The following is a 24183-nucleotide window of genomic DNA, read 5'->3' on the forward strand; positions in this document are numbered from 1 at the left end:
TGAGAGACTGTGGCTAGAAAACACAAGGGCTATATCTGGCAGGATTTTATTTAAAAATCCCAAAACACAAATGTGTTCAAAAACCTGGTTCTAAACCCCTGTTTTCAAATGTTAACCTCCAAACTAAAATTCTAACATCATTTTCGCTATAGCCGTTATATTAAAGGTAAATTGAGTGAGAGTGATTTGCACTGTAAAACATATGTAATAATAATAAATATAATATAACATTTATTATGATTATTTTTATTGAATAATAATTTATGAAATTCTTCTAGAGATTAACGAGATCTAATGCTACTGAATGCGGTTTTGACCGGGGCGTCATGACGTCCCACATGCGGATATGCGCACGTTGCTGTCACTCAGAGCTGGTTGTAGGAAATGCGGGACAAGGCGAGATGTCAGCAGGGCCGTGTTTATCTGTTCCAGCGATGAAGCCCAATATACTCTTGAAGTGAGTTTTTTACGTTAATAAACCAATCGGACCTTTGTGCTCAATGCCAACGCTCAAGAGGATCTGCTTTCATGCGAAGTGGAAGAGCAGCGCTGAGCGGCAGTGTCTAGCTAACATCATCTTTGCTAGCCCAACAACACACCACCACCCTGCAGCGAAAGGTCGCCAACTAACGTTACACGGGCTAGTTTGCACTTTTGGCTTTATTAATAAAACTTTCTCATCAGCCCAACGGCTTACCAACGGCCTGTCACGCTCTCACCTTTCATCCGTTTAACGGCGGCGGCGGGGGGGTCAAGTTAACCGGAGCCGACAGGAACCCCCCCGGACGGACGGATCACACAGTTGCGGGTGAGTTTTGGCGATGAACAGCCGATTAAACCGATGGCGATATCTGCTCTTGGTGAAAATTGATGTGTTCGGTGATGGTAACATAGAGGATAGTGGCTATCCCTGCTTCTTAAACCGGGAAGTTGAGCAGAGCTGCCTCACTAACGTTAGATGCTGAAGGCGTGAGCTAGCGAGTTAGCAGGCCAGTTTCACTCGCTAACAGTTACATTAAGTAACGTTTGATTTGAATTAAAAAGCCCTCCAGATTGTATATATGTTGTGTTTCATAACGCAAATCATGATTTTTTCATGTAATAATGAAACATCAGAGATGTTGAAAGATTGTTGTATGACAGACCCGATCAGCATGAATTAGCAGCTTTGGGTTAAACTTGACAATCACAATAATTAACCGACTCCTGCGTTTAAAACAATATCTAGTGCTATCTGCTTCTTTATGACAACGTTTATGCGTTTTACGACGGCAGCCTTGCTATCAAAAGCGCAATGTAGTGTTATGGATATTGCCCTTTCATAAATGGAGGTCTCCCGGTATCCGGTACAGTATTATTTTCCAGTCACATCACATGTGCTAAACTACAAGGTCTGACAAAAATAAATATTTGCCATTTAAAAATGAGCTCAAAAAGTATACATGTGGTTTGTTTACATCTCATACGCATATACAGTTCTGACGTTATTAGAGTTTTGGCTACCCGGAACGAGGAGACAGTTTATGTGTATGGGTGGAGTCCCACAAAGACCACATTGCATCCTGATGTTAAGACTTGCATTGAAATCAAGGTTCATTTTAATTTACTAAATCTAAACTATGAAAACATTTCTCTTTATTTTAATCAAATAATATAATAGCTTACATATGGTTCAAAAATACTTGAACAATCATTTTAAAATGTTAATAATTAAACTAAATACATGTAATAAATAATCGGTTGTATTTTCTTTTTGGACCAGCATGGGCTGTGCCCCCAAACCTGTCCTATTAGCACAGAAATAGGCACTGACTAGGGATGCACCGAAACGAAACTTCTTGGCCGAAGCCGAACATGATGTGAAACACTTGGCCGAAGGCCGAATAATACCGAACACCGAACATGTTTTTTTTGCATTTCTTCTATTTATTAAGCCATTTTTTTCACTATTTCACAAACTGAATAGTCATAATGTGCTTTTTATAATTTGTCTTGCTTTTCAATAAAATACTATACTACTTAATATAAAATTGAGCAAAACAAAGTAAATTCAAACAAAAAATTGAGCCCTCTCCCTTCATGAATAGCCTATATTAATTAGGCCTATAACTGACTGCTAAAAGAATGTAATGTAAGTTACTCTGTACCCCTACAACAAAACATTTTTTTAAAAATTGTCATTCCACATTAGGCCTATAAACTAAAAATACGAATAAACTAAAACTGTTGGATTATTATAGGCTACATTGCAAAATGATTTGAGAAAAAAAAAAAACATCCAATGCAAGCAAATTCTGACTGATGGTGACTGACAACCATTTCAGTTCACGTCTCTCCTCCAAACTCCGCCCACAAAAGCTGACTGTTCTCTCAGAAGGTGCACAGAACATACTTTGACAAGTTGTTTAGTACAGGGAACTGTGTGCACGCGACCACTGTATGATGTCAAAGGATGTCGCGAGCAGCGGGGCTACTGTCAGACAGCCCGCTTCCGTCTGAAGTAGTTACCGACCGGTAAAGACGCTTTCATTTGGAAATTTACTTACGTGCGGCAAGTCCCGTGCTGTGTCTTTCTCCATCACTTTAAAATGCTCCACACACACGCACTCACACGTGCACGCACACACACACACGCACTGCCTGTAATAAAAGTAATAAAGTAATAATAAAACTGTAATAAAGCGCACGCGTGTCTCTCTCTCTCTCGTTTCTCTCTCTCTCTCTCTCTCTCTCTCTCTCTCTCTCTCTCTCTCTCTCTGCGCTGGTTGCTGCTTGATCGTATCATGAGTCATGTTCGGTAAAATTTATTCGGCCATTTCACATATTCGGCCGAACACCGAACTTGCGTTTTTTGCTATTTTCGGCCGAACATTTTCGGTGGCCGAACATTCGGTGCATCCCTACTGCTTTAATATACATGGCCGTAGTGGTTTTCTCAAGGAACTACTTCCCTTTACCCTCTGGGTAGCATGTGTACTCACACATCTATGTAAATATAGACCATGCAGAAGTTGAGGAGACAGATCTTTGTTTAAGAGGAAACAGTGGTAACCTTTTCTTTTACACTGTACCTGGACTGGACCTGTATAGACCAGTGTAGACTTACATCGTAATCAAATTACTGTTTTGTCCTCTGCATAAATCATTATGTGTGAGGCATTCTGTCAAGCTATTGTCGTCATCAAACAATTGAAAAATCATCTCCTCTATTTGTGTTCTGTTGTGTTTTCATGTTATTTTGTGGTTATTGGCTGAATTGGATCTGTACTTTACCTATGAATGTTGTTATTAATACAAGGGAAACAAATGTGATTGTTGTTGTTTCGGAATGCTGTTATAATATGAGACAAATCATTTTAACAGTATCAGGATTTATTTGCAGGAGATATTTTTTGCAAGTTAATGTTTCCCTTTTTTTCGCTGCCAACTGAGGGGATTTAGAATGATAAGAATAAGAATGATCAAAAATAGGTCATGTTTTTTTGCACTATATGTTTCAAGGAATTTGACTGACTCTTGACGTTATTTTTTTTCTCAGCTGTCACATCAAGAGGGAGACATGGCTGAAGTCTCCGCCCTCAGCCCCTCTCCCCCCAGTATGGGAGACCAGACAGTGCCCGCTCCCTCCAGCCCACAGCCGCTCCCCTCAGAAACTCCAATCCCAAAATCATCTCTATATGGAGATCGAGCAGTGATGAGCAACCCAACAATACAGACAGGTGGAAAAACCTCCACTTCCCCAGGTTCCCCTGACAAAAACATTGTTGCTCCCTCTTTAACAGCAACAAACAGTGCTGGTGATCCACAGGTGGATGTACTAGCTGCTACAGATGCAGGGATTAATGGGAAGAATACTTTAAGTGGCCACACTGATGCACAGGGGTCAGAGCCTGAACATCAGATGCCCGTTTCCCCCGAACTTCCGAGTCCTAATCTCTACCCCAATGTTGTTGAAGTCAGCCATGTTTCCAATCCTGCTCCCTCCATGGACGCTCCCCCTGAACACCCCCCTTCTCCGAGTCCTAATCTCTACCCCAATGTTGTTGAAGTCAGCCATATTTCCAATCCTGCTCCCACCATGAACGCTCCCCCTGAACACCCCCCTTCTCCGAGTCCTAATCTCTACCCCGATGTTGTTGAAGTCAGCCATATTTCCAATCCTGCTCCCTTCATGGATGCTCCCCCTGAACACCCCCCTTCTCCTATTCCTGTGTCCTCAGAACATCTCACAACCTCCAACCCCGCTCCCTCTCACCCTTCACAAGACTCCACAGCAGATCCTTTTTCAGAAGCACAAGCCGAACCCCTGCCCGACCAGAACCCCAACACTCCAAATACTTCCAGCACAAGCAGAATGGCCCTCGAGCCTCCCTGCACGCCATCAAAAGCTGATCCCCCAGCTGTGCTGGTGCAGGAGTCAGGTGGGTCTTTTGTTCTGCCCTCTCACACACGACCGGCTCCGGACACGCTCAGCTACCTGGAATCGGCCAGTCTGATGTCAGGCACACTGGAGTCTCTGTCAGGGCTCGGAGAGGATGGAAGCTCTGTGGGGTCAGATTCGGAGATCAACGGCCCTATACGACGCACTGATAAATATGGGTTTCTAGGAGGCACACAATACAATGAGGCCAGGTGGGTGTAGTGAAAATGTAATGCATGAATGCATAGACTCAAAACCACAGTCTGACGAGTTATACGTTTTTTTTAATGAGAGCCGACATTTCAAGAGCAGAGAGATCATTTAACATTCAAACATTTGTATTGCAAGAGTATTTTACAGGGTGTAATTTCTTCCACAGTGAATTTTTTTCTTTAAATATAGAAATCATTTGCATTATTACTGTGCATCCTATTTAAAATGTTATCTTAACACATTTACAGCTCTATGTTATACAGTATGTGTTATAAAACTAGATAAAATATGTTTGAAACCCAACTTTCATTTATCATCATTATTTACTATTGAAAAAAAACAAAAACATGCACTTACGAATCATGCATAGCTAAACTGGGCATGTGGTAGTAAGAAGTATACATTTACACCAGACTCTGTGTGGCGCGATGCGACACACGGCTTGTTCTAATGGAATTGTCGCGCCACGTCCGGTGTGGACAAAATTAAAAATTATAATGGGTTCTAATGCGTTCTATTGTCTCTCGTCATGTCGCGCTGCAGCCGGTGTAGACACAGTGTTACAATACGAGTTTCAGTTGAAGGAACAGTTCACTCAAAAATAAAAAAATCTGTCATCATTTACACACCGTTGTTCTAAATCTGTATAAATGTCTTTGTTTTGATGAACACAGAGAAAGATATTTGAAAGAATGCCTGTAACCAAACAGTTCTTGGCCACCAATGACTACCATAGTAGGAAAAATGACAATGGTAGTCAAAAGTGCCCCAGAACTGTTTGGTTTCCTACATTCTTCAAAATATCTTCTTTTGTGCTCAACAGAACAAAGAAATGTATGAAGCAATTTTTCCTACTATGGTAATCAATGGTGGCCAAGAACTATTTGGTTACAAGCATTCTTCCAAATATCTTTCTCTGAAACTCATAGCATGACTGTGTACTCTATGAAACAGCACCTGATGTGAAAAAGTAGGCAAGGATCTTAATAATTCACGCCTACCATGCAGAACGAGGAACTTGTCTCTAATGGCATACTCGCTCATCCATCAGTGTAGTCACTGAATCTTTTCTGTTCCTCGTGTATATGTATGTGTTATATCTGTCTCTCTGTATCCTTCATCTTTCTGTGCTGTGAGTGACTCAGATTGTGCTGAGAGAGCTCCTCTGAGTCACAGTGTACTGACTGTCTCACTTTTTGCCTCTCTTCCCCCCCGACTGTCTCTGCTTTATCTCCAGTACTGACTAATTCTCATAAAACGGGCACATAACACTGTCCTTTACGATTGCTGAGTAGATGAACATTTCCTTTTTTTATCCCTTTTTTAGCATCAATGTATTAACCACCACATGCTTTCTCAGCTATTTAAAAATTGTTGGTGTACTAAATTAGACATTGTCATCTGGCTAGCATGATGTCTGTCAGATTTAGTTCTCCACTTTTTTGAAGTTATTGTTATGGTCAGATATATTAACTACCTTTCTGAATAGTCAATAATTTTTTGCAGGTTAGTTTCCAAACCATGTTTACAATAATTTTGCATGATTTATTAAAATGTTTTGGGTATTTCTTGTTTATTAAGACAAATGTGTATAAAAATATTTTAATTCAAAGCTCATTTCTTTTTTGAAGCATTATTTACTTGTTGTCATTTACTGGGAGCATTTAGCATGAAGCACAATAGTATATAATAACCATGATTATATATATTGTGCATAACTAAACGAAATGACACAAACAATGGTTATTCTTAAACTAGTTTCCTGAAAATGTCCCTCATCTGTCATTGATAGTGCAAAAACGGATAACAACAGGCAGAGTCTCAGACTCCAGTTTCCATCTCCGGTGACAGTCACTGGGATCACTACTACTGTGATAATGCTACGCTTGTTTACCTGGTTAACATAATCATTGCCTTACAAAACGATATCATTTTTAATCACCAATAACAGCATTACGCTTTGGGGCGTATGAAATAAAGACAGCAATTTTCTGATATGTCTGCCTGTTCCTGTATAAACCCTATCAGGCCTTGAGCCATTTGTCAGAAGCTTAACATGATCTGGGGCCTGGATGGGTGCTTGGACATGTGGCATGTGTCCTGATTCTTGTGAATCCTTCTCTGTCTTGTAGTGAGGCAGAGATTCGTGTGGCTGTGGCGAGACAGAGAGAGATGAAATGGCTGGACATGTTCAGAAACTGGGACAAGTGGATATCTCGACGCTTTCAAAAGGTTCTTACCTAAAGTATAACTAAATGCATTCCTGACCGGGTAAATACTTTGAGGGTCAGTGCCAATAGCCAAAAAGGCTGCATCTTGACACATCACTCAGGCGATGAGTTTGAAGCCCAGCTTGTGGTCCTTTTTTGACTTCGGTTTTACTCTCTGAAAATTTGTTCCAAGATGTGTTTTGTCAGCTGAGCAGTAATGAACTTATTTAACATACTGTACTGCATGCCATCCCTCACAGGCTTGTTTTCATGTGCATAAAATCAAATAGAAATATTTCATAACATAAAAAAATGATGTCTACTCTGACTAACTGAGATTTGCATTGGTCATATGAAACTGGGTGCCACCTCTATACTGTATTTATAGTTACATGCTTTTTTATTTCCCCTAGGTGAAAATTCGCTGCAGGAAAGGAGTCCCCTCCTCGCTGAGATCTAAAGCCTGGCAGCTGCTGTCAAACAGCCAGGAACTTTTTGAGTCGAATCCTGGGAAATTTGAGGTACGGTCCAGTTGGACAAACCTCCTTTGCAACATATACCTGTACTGTATATCATATCATCATCATCTCTCCAGATTGTATGAAAAATTTAGATTTTTTGATTTGTTGTTGCTCATATACCTTATACTCTTGTTCCTATTAATACCCTTTTCTATAGTACACCGTTAAACCTGGATCAGGCGGTGTGCACACTCTAACTCTCACTATAAACATGTTTTTCTGTCTCACAGGAGCTGGAGAAAGATCAAGGAGATCCAAAGTGGTTAGACATTATAGAGAAGGACTTGCACAGGCAGTTCCCCTTCCATGAGATGTTTGCGGCTCGGGGAGGACATGGGTAAATACAAGTGGCTTTTATATCAGGGGAAAGGGTGATGTAGTGCTTTTATTCGAAGTGCTGCAAAAAATATCTGCAGAGCTCAGAGACAAACGAAAGGAAGGTACTGATGTTGTGGCATGCTTTGCAGGTGACGTTTGCAAAGTTTTCAATTGAATCTGGGATTTATGTACATAGGTTAGGATGTTTTTGCCCATTGTGCCGAGGGCATTGTCATGCTGGAATGTAAAGGGCCCAACTCTGACTGTTACAGCAAAATTGAAAGCATACAATTCTCTAGAATTCGATATATACATACTTTAGGGCAGGGGTTTTTAGGGCCCTTTTTTACTCCAAAGCGTTGTTTGTGACACCCCCCCCATTGTATTCAACAATATTCAATGCCCCCCCTCACAAAACTCAAAATACAATATTTTAGAGCTTGACTCTTTAACTGAAAAAAACTTGTATCAAACATGAAAATAATAAGAAATAACTTGTTTTAAACAATATACTATTCAAAACAATATAAGTCACCTTGAGGCCCCTTTGGAAGTCAGCTGGGGCACCCCTGCTGAGAACCACTGCTTTAGGCCAGTAAAAAAAATGTTATTGTGTCATCAGCAATAGCAAAAAAATATCAGCTATCCTTAAGGGCCAAAATTTCATCCACCCTATTCTAAACTGTCGTGCATATGAATGTGTTTAGACAGCAAGATCTGTACCGTATACTGAAGGCCTACACCATCTACCGGCCGGATGAGGGCTACTGTCAGGCCCAGGCACCAGTGGCAGCAGTTCTGCTCATGCACATGCCTGCCGAGGTAAGAGAGAGAGAGATATGAACAGATGTATCTTAGCTGCTTTAAAGGGATAGTTCACCCAAAAATGCAAATTCTGTCATCATTTACTCATCCTCAAGTTGTTCCAAACCTGTATACATTTCTTTGTTTGGTTGAATACAGAGAAATATATTTGGATGAATGCCTGTAACCAAACAGTTCGTGGACCCCATTGACTACCATAGTATGAAAAATGACAATGGTATAATGGTAAAATATCTTCTTTTGTGTTCAACAGAACAAAGAAATTTATAAAGGAAATGTTTCTACTATGGTAGTCAATGGTGGCCAAGAACTGTTTGGTTATAAGCATTCTTCCAAATATCTTTCTCTGTGTTCATCACAACAAAGAAATGTATACAGATTTGGAACTCAAAGGTGAGTAAATGAAGGCAGAATTTTTATTTGTGGGTGAACTATCTCTTTAATAGATTAGCAAGACATTTAATAAAATACTAATACTATCATTGAATGTAAACTCTCTCTTTTGAAGTTTTTAATGTACCACCTACTTTACTTTTTCCCAGCAAGCATTCTGGTGTCTTGTGCAAATCTGTGAGAAATTCTTGCCAGGGTATTACAGTGCTGGTTTGGTGAGTACATAAGCTCGAAAAGATCCTGTTATCTTTCTTGGACTGTAGGGGAGAGGAAACATAATAGTGTGAATAATGTGTTTCCAAACTTCTCCATCATTTTCTCCTTTCCCACAGGAAGCTATCCAGCTGGACGGAGAGATTTTTTTCTCTCTGCTGAGGAGAGTGTGTCCCATGGCTTACCGCCATCTGAAGAAATTTAAGATTGACCCCATCCTATACATGACAGAGTGGTTTATGTGCATCTTCTCCCGTACGCTGCCTTGGTCCTGTGTCCTGCGCGTTTGGGACATGTTCTTTTGTGAAGGTCAGTCATGAATGCAGTCAAGAAAATGAAAGCACGTGTGATTGTTTTATAATCAAGGATGCAGAATTATTCTGTTGTTGCGCTGTTAGGACTGCATGTTTAGTATACATGAAATGGTTTTTGCTTCTAAAACTGCTTGCTCACTTTTCTCAGATTTGAAATCAAATCACAATATTACTTGTCGGATATTCGGCTTGACTTAAAGTGGCCACTTTACAGAAAGAAGATGGGTTTCAAAAGGCTGTTTCAAACAACCATACATTTTTTAAAACTCTGACATCATGCATGTTTGAAAATTGTCTACCGGTGTTTGTATTTCTCTGATTCCAAATCAGTGCATTTCATATTCTGTTTCAGGAGTGAAGATCATATTCCGTGTGGGTTTGGTTCTACTCAAGCAAATGCTTGGATCTGTGGATAAGCTCCGTGAGCTGCAGGGCATGTATGAGACCATGGAGCGACTGAGGAACATTCCCCCTGAAAGTATCAAAGAGGAAGTTATGGTGCAAGAGGTAAGCACACAACACATTCTGAAACATATGACAAATAGGGGCGGGGTAGGCGTACATTTATCCTTTCTACTCCCTTGTTTTAGATTATCTCTCTATCCGTGACGGAGGCTCTCATAGAGAGGGAGTGCACTATTCAGGTGCGGAAGTGGCGGGAATCTCGTGGTGAGTTGACTCATCAACCAGGACGTCGGCTACATGGCACTCGGGCCATCTTCGAGCAGAAGCATCGGGCTGCTGCGATCAGCTCAGGTGGCAGCCTGTCCTTCCTGAGTCACATCCCTGCTCCCGGCCCTCTGCGTGCGTCCTCAAGTCTCCTATCTCTTCCTGGCCTGAGAAAGTCTAAGTCACCATTTTATTCTCAGAGTAAGAAAGGACAGGATGATGTTCCACTGCAGACCCTAGGGGGCGGCATCGGTGCAGTGACAACGCAATCCTCATCTTCCTTAGCTGGGACGACCCACTCAAAGCCTCCCATATCTCCTCCTTATAACGCTGGAGCTGGGATGCGTCCGCAGGTGCCACATGGGACCAGTCCTCTAGCGTCGACATCTGTTCCCATGGCACCGGCTCCGACCGCACACGTCTCCAGTGCACAAATGCTTCAGCCCTCACCTAAAGTCGTATCTGAGTACATCACCCCCACCATTCCCTCACCAACCGCAAACAACGCCCCTTTACCGCCATGCCCCGAAACCGTGAAACCATCAACAGCGGGGGCATCGGAGGAGGACGGAAAGAAGAAGAAGAGAAGTAAGGAGGACAAGAAGCGGGAGAAGGATGAGGAAAGGCAAAAATTACGAGAAAAGAAGGAAAAGGAGAAGACTGAGAAGGAGAGGCTGAAAAAAGAAAAGGATAAAGCAGAGAAGGAGAAGAAAAAGGAGAAGGGAGGGAAGAAAAAAGATAAAGGAGGAGGGGGGACAGAGGAGAAGAATGGTGCGGCAGCGGCCAAAGATCAGGCTTAAAAAGAGAATAAGATAGAGAGGAAAAATGAACTCCTGTAACGTCCATTTCATCTCAAGTTCTCATTTCAGAAGAATAACTGGATCATTGCTCCTGCCCCTCACGCTCCACTCATCATATCTTCTGTATGAAAGTGCGTTCAGAGCCCAATGCTGACCTACGAAACAGGCAAAACTGAATATTATTCAGATAAGGGGTTTCTCTTGAAAGTAGATATCAGGTTGAGATCAACAGTATAGTCTGAAGGCAGTTCCAGTGTAATGGGTGCCATGGTGTATATAGACCTCTTGCGCCTTGTGTGAAGGGCTCATCTGTGCCAGTCCGATTTCCTGATCTCTGTGGTCACAAACAAAATATCCGAGAAAAGCAAGGCTTTGATTTAAGCCATAGTGCAAGTAATAATGGTAGTACGTGAGTGTTCTGCAGGACCTATTTAGTCATTGTATTGTTGTTTGTTAGTGTGTGTTATTGTATGTTTGTGCCTTGACATTGTAGTGAACTGTATCACAGTGTTGTGTGGCAGACAGGTCTTAAAAGGTTTGTGGTTCTCTCAACTTAAGCAAGCACGTCTTTCTTTCACTTTCACAACGTTAAACGGCAGAAGAAGTGTAAGGAAGTGGCCAGTAGGGGGACAACTGGGGAATAAATGTGTTAAATATTGAGAACTGGGAGGGGAGAATAGTCAAATAATTCAGACTTAGATGTGTTTCTCTTTCAAAACTAAAAGAACAAAAAAAAGAACCACTTTTGTGTCTCAGCATCTAATATTTGATGAATTATTAACCATTTGAAAAGTTTAAATCTTCCAAGTTAACCTAAATACTAGGAGATTTTTCTAACAGGATAAAACTATTTATGAGAAAGCGTACCTATTTCCGCTGTTCAATCTTAGTCCATCTTTACGTAAGCCTCAGCAAAAATGTGGCATTTCATTGCATGGACACTCCACTTTCTCTGATGATCTGGCTTATTTTATTTATTTTATTTTAACAAACATACACTGTGGTTAAGGTTAAAATCTGCCAGGTATATGTGTGGTTTGATGTTAATAATCTTGCTATTGATACGAATGTAGAGTTCGGACTGTAATTTATCAGATTTTGCACTGAGGCCTGTTGATTTTCACCACTAACCTTGATCAGTTCATGTAATGTAGGACACCCTCTAATCCAGTTCATCTGAATCTGTAATTCTGTACCTTTATTGGAAGGGTTGGTGCAGAAGTGTAGCATTAAACTTTGAAGCGCTGAGGCTTCAGGCTGTAATGTTTTGATGTACAAACTATTAATTTAATCAGATAAAACTATGTTATATCTATTCTAGTTATTAGTTTTTGGTTGAATTAGATTTTTTTTTCTATGCAAGTATACAAAGGCCTGGTAGACTGGAATGACAGTGAACTTTCAGAATGAGAGGGCCCACTGTAAGGAGAGTTTTGTGAAGAACTATTTAATCACAGGATTTGAGTTTTATTTTTGAGTGGTGAAAGTGTTTTTTGCACGTCTGCTCTTGACATCTTGGAGAACAAAGCCAATCATTTGTTATTTATTTTAGATATTTAAAAATCACAAGATTGTCTAGTGTTACTGCAGTATTTGTGTTATGGGAGATGGTAAAGATGTTCATTCATTTTTTTCTTATAATGTGCCCAGGGGGCCATGATTCAGAAGACGAAAGGATGATCCAAAGCTGTTAAATAAATCGTAAACTAGGCATTTCTGTGTTAAATTTTATTATCTTAAACAGACGTTTAACTGAACAGTGTTACTTTTAATGTCAAGTAAACTGAGGACTAAGCCCGCCATGACCCACTGACCCCTCAATAATTATGACTTATTCTGATAAGTCATAATTATAAGTGATAAGTGATTGGACCGTTCTTAGATTCATATTCTTCTACCCCTACTAGATATTTATTGTTGAGTATTCTGAAGACCTGAAATGGGATATCACTTAACCAAGTCCTGGTAAAGAGGGACTTCCTTTGCAATATAGTACTGTCAGTGTTTTAATGATGTCTTCTGTGTTCATAGACTCAGTGTGTCACGCTGGCCTTTTATTGTTCAATCTCAATTTTAGGTGGCCATACCTCATCCTCAACTATTGGTGGTGCCCTTACTGACCGTTTTGGTCATTGCTTCCTCAAATGGCACTTATGTTCAAATGGCAAGCAAGCAAATCATGTCTATGCAAACTTTATGTTCTTAACTGTCTGCGCAATGTTGATGTTAGCGTTCATGTCATGGCCACCAGGGGGATAAAACTGAAGGTCACTGTAGCCTTTACTTAAAGTTAGATTGGATTGCAATGTCCATGGCCTGTTATTTCCAGATGACATGGAAAATCTGGATTCATGTGTGTTATCCTGAAGAATTGCTCTAGGTTTCACCCACTGGGTAAAAACCTGGCACCTTTCACACTTCTTGTCTGTTTGGCCAAGGGTACGACAGGTGGACTTTGTACGTTGTGCTCACCAAGAATTAATGCAAGGTCATCCAGTCTTGGTTTATTAACACTGAGACAGCTAGGACAAGCTGAAAAGTGGTTGACTTGTGTTATGGATTTCTGCATTGGTCAATATGGCCTAATGTATATAGTAGGATTGTTGTAAAACTAATTTTAATTATTTTTATTTTTATTGTAGATTTTGTTTTGGACAGTGAACTCTCATGTCACTTTTCTCGGACTTGTTTTTAAGTTTACATTAAAACATTTAACGTTACTGTTAAGAAAGAAAAAATAATAGATGAAGAGTTGTTCCATAAATGCAGAAAAAGAAGTTCACACAGTGTATTTAATAATTAATTTGATGACAGTTGTGCTGAATAATAAATCATAATATATTAAAAATCCCTCTGTTGTGTCTGTGTTTGTTACATTAGGATATTTTTGAAGTGACATCGAACTAAGTACTCACCTGTTACTCATCCAATTTTATTTAAGATTACATGATTCGTGAAGATCCGTAGAGTTGTTTTTACGAATACAGGATGTTGGAGAATTGTTTAACGTTGTCTAACTATTTTTTTACTTTAAATTATGTCTATTCCTTGTAAATGTCCGTATTATGAAAAGTCCTGCTGCTTTGCCCTGGTAGCCGCGCGCACCGGGAAAAGGCGCGAATTTCTGAGGTGAGAGTCTTTCACAATTTGTGACCAGAGGGTGGTAACGTTAAGATATTAATTTAATATGTCTAATATCCAAGTGAAAAGACTTTTAACACGAACTTTACCTTATTTTATAATGTTAAAGGTCGCAGGTGGATACGACCAACATGAAACTAGCACAGGGATACAGTAACGTTAGCTGTTATGATTCATTTTTACATTTTTTTGTCTTGTTAATGTTGTTTTCTTTTTTTTTTACTTGTTTGACACTTGGTATATGTTTTAATGCTTTAAATACAACCTCATGTTCTCATTTAATGGTTTTAACTCGTCTTTTTTGACGTGGAGATGAATATAAAGCGGAGCAGCTTTGCTTTTGTTGCCACTAGGCGGTGCTGTTCACACAGTACTTCTGCCCACCTTGGGATCTAAAAAAATCCAAGACTTGCAGCTTTATTGCAGACAGTCTTGTTTTACATTTCTGTCTCTACGAGTTATAGTTACAGCAGAGACAGATAGAGATGTCTCGCAGACACAGCAGTACAAAAGATAGATGTTTTATTCACAGTTTGTGTATTTTTATTGGTTACAGAAGAGTGCTTGACAAGGCAAAGCAGGCCCAGATGCAGAAAGCAAATAGTGGGTAGATTAAAAAAAGACATGGACATAGCAATAGTGAAGAGGAGGGGAGAGGGGGAGTGAAGATATGTTTTCTTTCAGTCCTCGCTCTCCTCGCGTCCTTGGACGGTCTGCCTCTCTAACTCCCTCCATGATAACTTGGCATCACTTTTAGGAGACCAAGATCTCTCAGTACAAACCTCACTTTCTCCTTTCTCTGTTAGTTCTCTGTTGTAGTCAACTGTGAAAGAGATGTGATAGGCTCCTCTATTATAGAGTGGGATCACTTCAACCTTGCTTCTTCCCGAGAGTGGGCTTACAAAATTCGTCCAGATTTTCCTAGTGAGCTGTTTCAGCCAAACGAAGAAAGGAGCTATATTCAGTTCCACCCTCAAGGTAACAGCAGATGTTGCAACATTTATGCATGCTTTAGACGTGATGGTCATGGTAATGAGTGAGAAACCGAGAGAAAGAGAGAGAGAGAGTATGTGAGAGGTATGGAAATGATGTTAAAATGTTTTATTGAAAACAATTCCATGTCCCCACTGACAGACACTGTGGTCATCAGTCTCTCCACCCTCCCAATCGAGTCTCAGTGAGATAAGTCTTTGATTTTGAATGAGAGCAGAATTTGGGAGAGATAGAGAGTGTAAGTGCTTGAGAGTAACACAGATGATGGAAAGGAAGAAGAGGAAGAAACACAAAGTGAGAGAAGGAGGACAAGGAACGGACTGGGAGTGTAAAGCAGCGAGGGATGCATGTTCATCTCTTCATTTTTCTTTTCTCCTCTGCCTTTTACTCCTCTTTCTCCTCTCCGTGTGTGATGACGTAGCAGATGTTCTTGTAGTCAACATTGCCAGCCACATCTGGGGGGAAGGCGGCCCACAGATTCTTCATCTAATGTGGGGAAAAACATGTTATATTTAGCAAACATTAACAAGCGACTAATTGAAAAATAAGTGTCTGAAGAGCAACGTTGGATCTCACCTCCTCTGCGGAGAACCTGTCGCACTGAGTGGACAGGAGCTCCTCAAGGCTGGAGTGACAGAGAAAGAAAGTCAAAGAATGTCTTTGTTTACCTTTTGATAGATACGTAAAATGTTGGAGAATATAGACTCACAATTCCTTCTTGATGGAGCCGGTGCCCTCGGGGTCCAGCACCTTGAATGCGGACACGATGACGTCCTCGGGGTCAGCACCTTTTGGACACAGTGAGAGTCAAAAGTTACATCATGCATGCAAACAGTCAAAGCTTAGAAAAAAGTGAAAAGGGTGATAGCCATAGCGAAAAAATGCTTTGCATACCCTTCAGCTTCTCTCCGAACATGGTGAGGAAAACGGTGAAGTTGATTGGACCGCTGGCCTCCTTGATCATAGCCTCCAGCTCCTCATTCTTCACATTCAGCTGGCCTACAGACACACGAGAGGATCAACACGCAAATGAGTGTTCTCAGACTCATGAAGGTTTTTCCAAATGACAATCCTCTAACAGAACAAGAACAGAACTCACCCATTGAGGCCAACACGTCCCTAAGGTCGTCTTTGCTGATGATACCGTCTCTGTTCTGGTCAATGATTGTGAAAGCCTGTGCAGAGAAGACATGACATTAGAAAAAAATCAAGACTGTAGTGACTCCAAACCTGTGATAAAGACATTTTAATTTGATTAATAATATCAGTGTTTCATTTTTTTTTAGGATTTTGTGAATCAGTTTGTGCATTCTCTTATTGGCTTTTCTTTTTTCCACGACACTAGCAAAATGTCCTTTCTCAATCCTGTGAAACTCAAGACCCCCCACCACACACACAGCTTAAATATTTAGTAACAGCTGCTGAGTCCCACCCGGTCCCCACACAGACCCTCTCTAATCCATATTTCCATCTGTGAGATCCCAACTGTAATGTCAGACATTTCTAAGGTGCCATTTGAGATGGCAGTATCACAAATAGCCAACCATTTCATATCCTTATTTAGGTCAGTCATATGCAAGCCTTATTTACATCAAATTCCAGTGTCATCTTATCCTGACAGCATGCATACGCACATACGCATGCTTTTAATTAGTGTCTGAGATAATGTTAATAATTAATCACGAAGATCATAAATCGAGGTGACTAGTGATTAAGCTGAACGATTTGTGTACATTATTCTTTTGTTCTTTCTTCCATGCAGTCTAAATGTACATTAATATCTCTATGCTAATAAAGTCAAGACAATGGCTTCTTTCCATGTATGTTCCAGGTTTCTTTTTTCTCACTCTTTATTTTTCTCTCTCTCTCTCTTTCACTCATTCGCTCTCTGTTTCTGTCAGGCATCAGCTGCTGTCCCACTGGGGTCAGAGTAGGAGAAACAGGAGGAGTGCTTGACAGGTGGGAGGTCAGAGGAGAGAAAGGCTGTGACATTTCTGTGCATATTCGCAGACCAGACAAAGGGTAAGATTAACTTGCTGTGTTGACTCATCTCAGCTGCTGGCTGTACTCTACTGACCATAAAAACAAGACTTAATATAGATACTGACTGACTTTGTGGGAGGTTCTCTGTGATCAAATTACATCAAAGGTCCAGTTCAAACACAGTTTCTGGGACATAACTCACAGCAGAAATCTGTTGCATTCCATTAATATCATACACTTATATAATTTGTCCCTAGTCTCAATGGTCACTGTAGATTTGATTATTCACAATAATTGAACAAAAAGTTAGCATTAGCATATTACAACTACTATTGTAGTCGCCGGGTATTTTAAAGAATTGTGGTGTGAAAAAATGTTACCTCCTTGTACTCCTGAATCTGGCTCTGCTCAAACATGGAGAAAACATTGGAGGAACCCTCTCCTCCTCCTGCCCTCCTCTTGGCCTTCTTGGGTGCCTAAATATGCAAAAATATAGCATGTCTTAGCATTCAACATAGCTATAGTAAACAATAACAAAATACAAGAAATTTTGCATGCAAACAGAGTAAATCTAGTGGATATTTCTCTTATGTTTTACAAAGTTTTGCAATTTAATGTAATGGCTTGGGATCTTTTGTCTGCTTTCGGAGATTCTAACCCCATTCTATGTCTACGGTTAGTTCAGTTGGAATTCTGAACACTTACACATGAATGAATCATTCTTCCATTTTTCTGAGTAATAATCATTCAAAGAATTATCTATAGATCGAAATGTCTTTTTTATACATTTTGAAATAGTTAAAAGTTTTAAACTCTTGGCATCATTTATGTATTGCATCTGTTACCATGTTAGCAAAAGATTATCTGTGAAAATTACAATCTTCTGCACACGAGTGCATGATCCCTGTCCACCCACAATTTTTAAAATAAAGTATAATTTGGAAAATAGTGTTCTGTTGCATCAAAAAATGCAAAAGAGAAAAAAAATTGCGCAATAAATCCTAACTTCCTGTTTCCACCCCCCCAAAAAAACAAACAAACAAACAAAACAATGCCCCTTTAATCATGTCCTGTTTTAGGTATTGTAAGTCCAGAGTTGAGGTATCCAAAACGTGGATGCTGCTTCCAAACTTCCCAGGTGAACCTGCTGATAATGTTAGCCTCTGGTATGTGCAATTGTCTTCTTGGTTCCTATATGTCCACTTAAATGATGTGGCCACTGGCCTGGTTAAAGCTAAGCTACAGGTTACTCACCATTTTGAGACGGTATACGTGAAGTCTAAGAAGCTCAAGAAGCGAAGATGGTGTGAAGCCGCGTAGTGACCTGTTCCCCCAGAGTTTATATACTACTGAAGGCCCCTTGCTAATTATAGATCCACCCTTAAGTGTGGTAGGGGAATAGAAGATGGACAGAGAGAAAACTATGAAAGGGGGGAGAAATAGACAAGCTCGGTGAAGGTGAAGTGGTGAAGGAATAGAGGGGTGGGATGCACTATCATCTTACAGTGCTCAGAAATAGCTATGTGAGTCTTGGAATGAATCTGATATTTTGGCAACAGTCTGCACGTCTCATGTAGACTAATAAGGACATGGAGACGTCAAGGACTGTTTGGTCTTTGAATATTAACATGGTGATTTCTGAGGATAATCACAAAACTCAAGCTGTAGGAAATGAATGTGATTAAATATAGACAAACTGCAGTTATATGATATTATAATACAGATTTTTTGTATCCCGTTTATTGACTTTGTTTATATGTGTACATCTGATATGTAGGAGGCCATACTTGCTTAACCCTTGCCATCATCACGTTCTAAACCAGCTGTAATCAAAAATAGGTTATAGTGTCTTTCCTAGTATAGTGATGCCTTAAGATTTAGGATCAGGTCTTTCCACCCCACCCCAACACATGGCCATGCCCATATTCAGCACTCTCTTTCGCCTTCACTCTCTGAACTCACAGGGTCACATTTGGCCGTCACTTACAGTAGGCATTGTAAGATGGATGAGGGTATACTGTTTGAGGGCACAATATTCTGTTATCATCCTCATTTTGAATTGATCAACAGCCCCAAGCACAGAGTGGATCAGTGAGGTGTTTTTAGAAAAATGCAGATGAATGGATACTTGAGGCTAATAAAAGGTTATTTTGGGGTGGCAGAGGGATATGTTGAAGGAACAGCTGAGAGGAACCAAAATAGCAAAACAAACCTGTCTGTTCCTTACACATTCCTTTTCTTCTCTGTTCAATCCATCATTCATTTCCTTGTCTACTGCTGCTATGCATATTTCTCTTTTAAGTTTACTTGATATCCTGTAAGTCTCCCCTTTATCTATTTTGTTCCTCAGTATAACTCTAGTTTTCGTTGTTTTTGATCTCACTGCATGCCACTTTTATGAGGGCATGCTAAGCATTTTTAATTTGGAATGTCACCTAAACAGTGTATCTCTAAAAAAACATCGAATAAATTGCAAAATTATTTGTATTTATTACTAATAGGCTTCAACACTCAAACAGCATGTTATACTTGATTTAAAAAAAATGCTTTTATTAAATTATTTTATTACACGGCTCGTTGAAATGCTATATTCTGATTGGCCAGTCGCGACATTTGCAGGTTCATTATTCCCAGATAACAACCTCTCAAAACTAATTACGCACGGTAACCCGTATAATAATAAAATATTTTTTTTGACAAATTAAATATAAATGTCTTTTAATAACATATATGACATTATATTTACAAATGATTAAACCAAATTGCCTGTTCGAGACATTGGAACGTCGTTTCTTACCGTAAAACCAAAAGTAAACGGCTTTTCCTTGCGGAAGGTCTGCATTCGTTAAAAATGAGCTAATAACATATTTCAAATTCACATTTCATGTCTATTTTTTTCTCATGTGGCAAGTAGCCATGTAATAAGCGGTTGTTATCATGAAATAAGCCCTTCAGTGTGATACAAGACCATCAGCTTCGCGTCGGGTCCTGATCACACTGTCGGGGCTTATTTCTGCGATAACAGCCGGCTGCCTGTACATTCTCCCTTACATGTTATATACCATGTATATGTTATATATCATTTTTTCAATATAAGACATTTAAAGACAACTCGAGTGCTTTCCATAACCAAAATATTACTAAAAAGAACACACAGCAAAACAAACAAACATACAAAAATACATCAAAACATTCATATATGCTTTTTATGTTAAAAAACATTCTGTAACCACTTTAACTGAAACTACATTTGTTCACTGTGAGGTGTGTATTATGGGTTCACCCACTGAAACACTGATGTCATGTTGTTCTTTTAAAAAATTCCCCCCAATTGATAACTCATAAAATAATGCTAAAGCACATTAGTGATTAGGCTTGTGCTCAGATTACGTATGGTACAGCCTACGCTATATTAGCACAGTCCTCCTACAGCTATATATGGTGCAGCCTGTAATGAAAGACGGAAGGATGGAAGGGAAATACAGGGTCAAAGTATGACAAGGGGTTTAATCTGAATTATTATAGATCATGATTTGCTGATTTTCATACACACAATTAAAATAAAATACACAAAATGATTAATGCACCATTGAAGCATACTGAAGTGACATGATTTTATTGCATTCCACCGAGTTTGAGTCTTTACACTTTTGGACAATTTGTTAACTGTCTTTGTTTTGTTTATGGTCTGTCAAAGTGAACGTGTATGCCTATTCATACAGGTCATATGGCGTGTAATGTGATTTCTTCTCCTCCAAGCTGTTTATCACCTCAGAGTTAACTGGAAGCTGGAATGAGGTACTGAAGGCCACACCATCACTACCGAGTTACTGAAGTATAGTGACATCTAGTGGCTTCTTTTTTAATCTCACAACACAAAAGCTGTACTTTACTTTAACATTTATTAATTATCACAACCAATCCTAATTAAATAACCTGTTATGTTAAATATTGTGTATAATATCCTAAAAGTGTGAAGAGATTTGCAAATGACACTACATCACCAATGAATTGAGGTAGAGTGAAAGAGGAAGACTAAACAGGGTGTGTATTTTGGTTTATTTGTGAAACCCCCTGAACTGTGTGAAACAAATTCAGACAGGCAGAACTATAAAACAGTCACTGGCATATGTAATCCTCTGCACAACATCACACTGATGTTTTGAGCCAGGCCATGCTATGTATACTAAAACTTCAATTACATTCATATACTGTAAGATAAATGAATATTGTTCTTTAAATACAAAACAATCACATACGTTTAGGCTGCCGCAACACATACGTTAAGAACAAGCAAGTCATTAATAACTACTATTTTGCATTCACAAATATACAACAAACACAATCTTAAAAGAAGGAAATAAAGTTAACAATTAATTTATTTATATACTTGCAGGCTTCTAAATAGAAATTACCCATTTGCAGTTGTCAATATCTGCACGTAGGTAACTTAAGGGTAAGACTACAGTGATCTTAGTTCTGTTTAATGATCATTTAGGCTGATATGTACACCACAGAGGGGAAATGAGAAACCCTTTACAGAAGAGTTGCCAAGACCAGAAGTCAGTGCTACACTGCATACTGTACTTTCAGAACCTTAAAAAGACACCAAGATCACATTTACTGCATCCATAGCTAGTGATGCATAAAATCTATTTTAACAGTACATGATTTATTTTGGTTATAGAGCAGGATTTACTATTTAGATATTAATATGATCAAATGCAGGTATGTGTGCCTTGAGCTCCAATAAGATTTAACCAAGGTCAATGAGGTCCTCCTCAATGTATCCCACTTCCTCTCGCTTTTTCTTTAGCCAGTCAGCTCTTAGTTCCTTAATCTCATTTCCATAGTACTCATGCAGTTTACTGAATTCCTCTAACGGATCAAAACCCACAACTGGCCACTCCCCATAAGATGGTGCTGGACTATTCAAGGGTGTGACATGGGCGTTTCTCTTTGGCCAAAGCTTTGGAGATCGCTTATTGTTGGTTTTGAATGGAACAGGAGGGGCCTGAAGACTATAACTGATGGGTCTGTTTGTCATAGATGAAGGCGGTACTGAACCTGTACTGTAGCTTCTCCCATCTCTGGGTACCACGGAAGCCCCATGTCCGAAATAGGGGTGTCCTGTGTTCCAGGAAGCCATTGTATTATCAGATGTTTCCTCAGTCTGTATCAGATCACAAATGCCTTTCTCTTTTCTAGCTTCTGTTGAATGGACAGCAGATATAAAACAGATTACAATTAAATACCTGTTAGCGTTTTCTAATCTAGACATTCTGAAAGCACTCACCTTTGTAGCGTCTCTGCAGGTCCTTGACGATCATTGAAAGGTAGAGGTGACTGGCGCAAAGCAGAGAACTGATCCAACTCTCCTGGCTCAGATGGTCATCAGCGGCAAGTCTATATGTGCGAAGGCCTGGTCCAGTGAACACCAAGGAGAAACAGAACTGACCATCCGTCTCACATGCCTGCACCATACAGCCCTCCAGAACGATAACGCCCAACAGATTACGATCACCTGGACGCTCCTGATAATACAACAGATTCCCTTTCAACACAAACCACCGTCGCAGGTAAGTGGTGTTTCTCTCCCTCTGTGGAAAAGAAATAATAGTTCAAAAGTAGTAGAAAAAGATTACGTAAGAGGAATAAATTACAATATCCTATGCTTTCAGTAACAGCAGATGTATTTTCCAAAACTGGATTAGTGTCACTTATAAAGAAGTAGGCCAGTAGGCCAGTGTGGCATGCTTTTAATTAGCCAGTATGAATAAGTGTAATAGCCCTGATTCACCAGAGGTTCAATTTAGGGTGCTTTATTACTTTTGTTATATACATCTGAGCTCATTTACAGCAAAAATTACATGCTTTTAAGACATAAATCCTGTCGGCAATTGCTTTATGAATTGAAAATGAGAAATACTTTGTTTTCCCTTTATATTTTTCTTATAATCTGTATTTCTCTTCGAACCCTTACCTTTTTGTAGAGGTATCCCTCTTTATCTACAGGTGAAGTGCAGGACAGGTAGTGTGTTACAATCTTCTCATGGATCTTCATTACAACGCCACCTGGCGTGCAGCCGTGTCCTATACGAACACAAGAGGATCTTTAAATGAAAAATTATTTCATTAAAGCCTGTCGTCTTTCTGTTTCTACATTTCAGCTAAAGGACTAGCAATGAAATAATAGAAATGAATAGAAATACGAACAAACGCGCAAATGACAGGCACATCTCATAGTGTACGAGATAAGAAACTCGTCTGTCTGGTTAACACAGGAACTGTCAGTCATTCAGCAAGCTGCAAACATTGGAATGGAAATGCGATGTTTCTTTAAGCATATGTATAAGATTCGTAAAATGACAAAGAAGGTACGTTGGTTGTAAAGATTAAAGCAACAACGTGAGAAAAACAGTTACATGTCGATTAAATGTTTGTCAGGTGCACCAACTTACTTGTTAGTATCTTATTTCCGATTATTTATCGCGGAAAACACCACTTGAAGTGAAACGCCGATGCTCCGACACATGGTATAAAGGTAATATTATAAGTTTCGTATTACCAGCGCGCGCCCTCACGTCAATCTGGCAAGCGTTGAAATATAAATAACGCGCCCCACTTCCTGGTAACAAAAGCCGGTGTGATGTTCTCTTTTGACTCAACAGCAGCATGCATGGGAACAAAAGCGTTGTATTCATCAATTGAAAAACTATAAAACAGTTGTTCAAATATATCAACTACAAAAAGATGCATGTTTATATATCCAACTCATGCACTCGTAAAATATTTACCAGAGCAGAACTGTGCGTTTGCATAGGTTCTGGACAATTGATGCCACTTTGGAAATTTAAAGGTTACTTTGTTGTGTGTTATGCATTTAAAAGGCATCCCACAAAAAAAGCTTTTAAAGCTAAAATGTATTGACAAGAGAGAAAACGGCCAAGTTAACTCTGATATCTATTTACTATTTAACGTTACTTAAAGGCGCAGTTCTTAATTAACAGCGGCCACTAGCGTTGTATTATAGATTTGCCACGAATCGCTTAGTCCAAACACGACGGTGGCCACCACAGTACAAAAAGATGTCGTTCTCATGTTGACGCAGGGAAGAGATTTTGCGGGCATTAGAAGGACTGTAGAAAGAGCTATGACTTATGTATTACA

At 39.6% G+C, this 24183-nt stretch overlaps 3 protein-coding genes across 4 annotated transcripts; 1 reads left to right on the forward strand and 2 right to left on the reverse strand.

Moving 5' to 3' along the window:
- The first annotated feature begins 362 nt into the window (after window positions 1–362).
- On the forward strand, window positions 363–15337 carry LOC130561456 (TBC1 domain family member 10A-like). Its single transcript, XM_057345806.1, has 10 exons — window positions 363–808; window positions 3539–4632; window positions 6766–6865; window positions 7257–7364; window positions 7595–7701; window positions 8390–8504; window positions 9050–9115; window positions 9233–9422; window positions 9780–9934; window positions 10018–15337. The coding sequence occupies exons 2-10, from the start codon at window positions 3560–3562 to the stop codon at window positions 10894–10896; spliced, it is 2793 nt and encodes a 930-aa protein (XP_057201789.1). The 5' UTR covers window positions 363–808; window positions 3539–3559; the 3' UTR covers window positions 10897–15337.
- On the reverse strand, window positions 14543–18400 carry mylpfa (myosin light chain, phosphorylatable, fast skeletal muscle a). Its single transcript, XM_057345831.1, has 7 exons — window positions 18268–18400; window positions 17394–17489; window positions 16130–16205; window positions 15925–16029; window positions 15740–15818; window positions 15607–15655; window positions 14543–15516 (listed from the first exon to the last, which is right to left on the reverse strand). The coding sequence occupies exons 1-7, from the start codon at window positions 18268–18270 to the stop codon at window positions 15415–15417; spliced, it is 510 nt and encodes a 169-aa protein (XP_057201814.1). The 5' UTR covers window positions 18271–18400; the 3' UTR covers window positions 14543–15414.
- A 2431-nt stretch (window positions 18401–20831) lies between these two features.
- pheta2 (PH domain containing endocytic trafficking adaptor 2) lies at window positions 20832–24038 on the reverse strand. 2 transcript variants are annotated; one of them, XM_057345830.1, is made up of 5 exons: window positions 23475–24038; window positions 23230–23319; window positions 22997–23106; window positions 22310–22613; window positions 20832–22224 (listed from the first exon to the last, which is right to left on the reverse strand). In XM_057345830.1, exons 3-5 carry the CDS (start codon window positions 23075–23077, stop codon window positions 21770–21772), a joined length of 840 nt encoding a protein of 279 aa, XP_057201813.1. In that variant the 5' UTR covers window positions 23078–23106; window positions 23230–23319; window positions 23475–24038; the 3' UTR covers window positions 20832–21769. The 2 variants fall into 2 exon arrangements, with proteins under 2 accessions (XP_057201813.1, XP_057201812.1); XM_057345829.1 differs by lacking the exon at window positions 23230–23319 and having other exon boundaries at window positions 23475–24036.
- Window positions 24039–24183: the final 145 nt, after the last annotated feature.

The sequence above is a fragment of the Triplophysa rosa genome, linkage group LG11, assembly GCF_024868665.1.
Source record: "Triplophysa rosa linkage group LG11, Trosa_1v2, whole genome shotgun sequence".
Lineage (NCBI taxonomy): Eukaryota > Metazoa > Chordata > Actinopteri > Cypriniformes > Nemacheilidae > Triplophysa > Triplophysa rosa.

Coding starts and splice junctions, on each gene's coding strand:
- LOC130561456 (XM_057345806.1), top strand. CDS start 3,560: ATGGCTGAAGTCTCCGCCCTCAGCCCCTCTCCCCCCAGTATGGGAGAC. Junction 7,365..7,594: donor CGAATCCTGGGAAATTTGAG/GTACGGTCCAGT, acceptor TCTGTCTCACAG/GAGCTGGAGAAAGATCAAGG. Junction 8,505..9,049: donor TCATGCACATGCCTGCCGAG/GTAAGAGAGAGA, acceptor ACTTTTTCCCAG/CAAGCATTCTGGTGTCTTGT.
- mylpfa (XM_057345831.1), bottom strand. Junction 16,030..16,129: donor GGACGTGTTGGCCTCAATGG/GTGAGTTCTGTT, acceptor GTGTGTCTGTAG/GCCAGCTGAATGTGAAGAAT. Junction 15,517..15,606: donor ACAGGTTCTCCGCAGAGGAG/GTGAGATCCAAC, acceptor TCCCCACATTAG/ATGAAGAATCTGTGGGCCGC.
- pheta2 (XM_057345830.1), bottom strand. CDS start 23,077: ATGAAGATCCATGAGAAGATTGTAACACACTACCTGTCCTGCACTTCA. Junction 22,614..22,996: donor AGGGATACCTCTACAAAAAG/GTAAGGGTTCGA, acceptor TCTTTTCCACAG/AGGGAGAGAAACACCACTTA. Junction 22,225..22,309: donor CCTGCAGAGACGCTACAAAG/GTGAGTGCTTTC, acceptor TCCATTCAACAG/AAGCTAGAAAAGAGAAAGGC.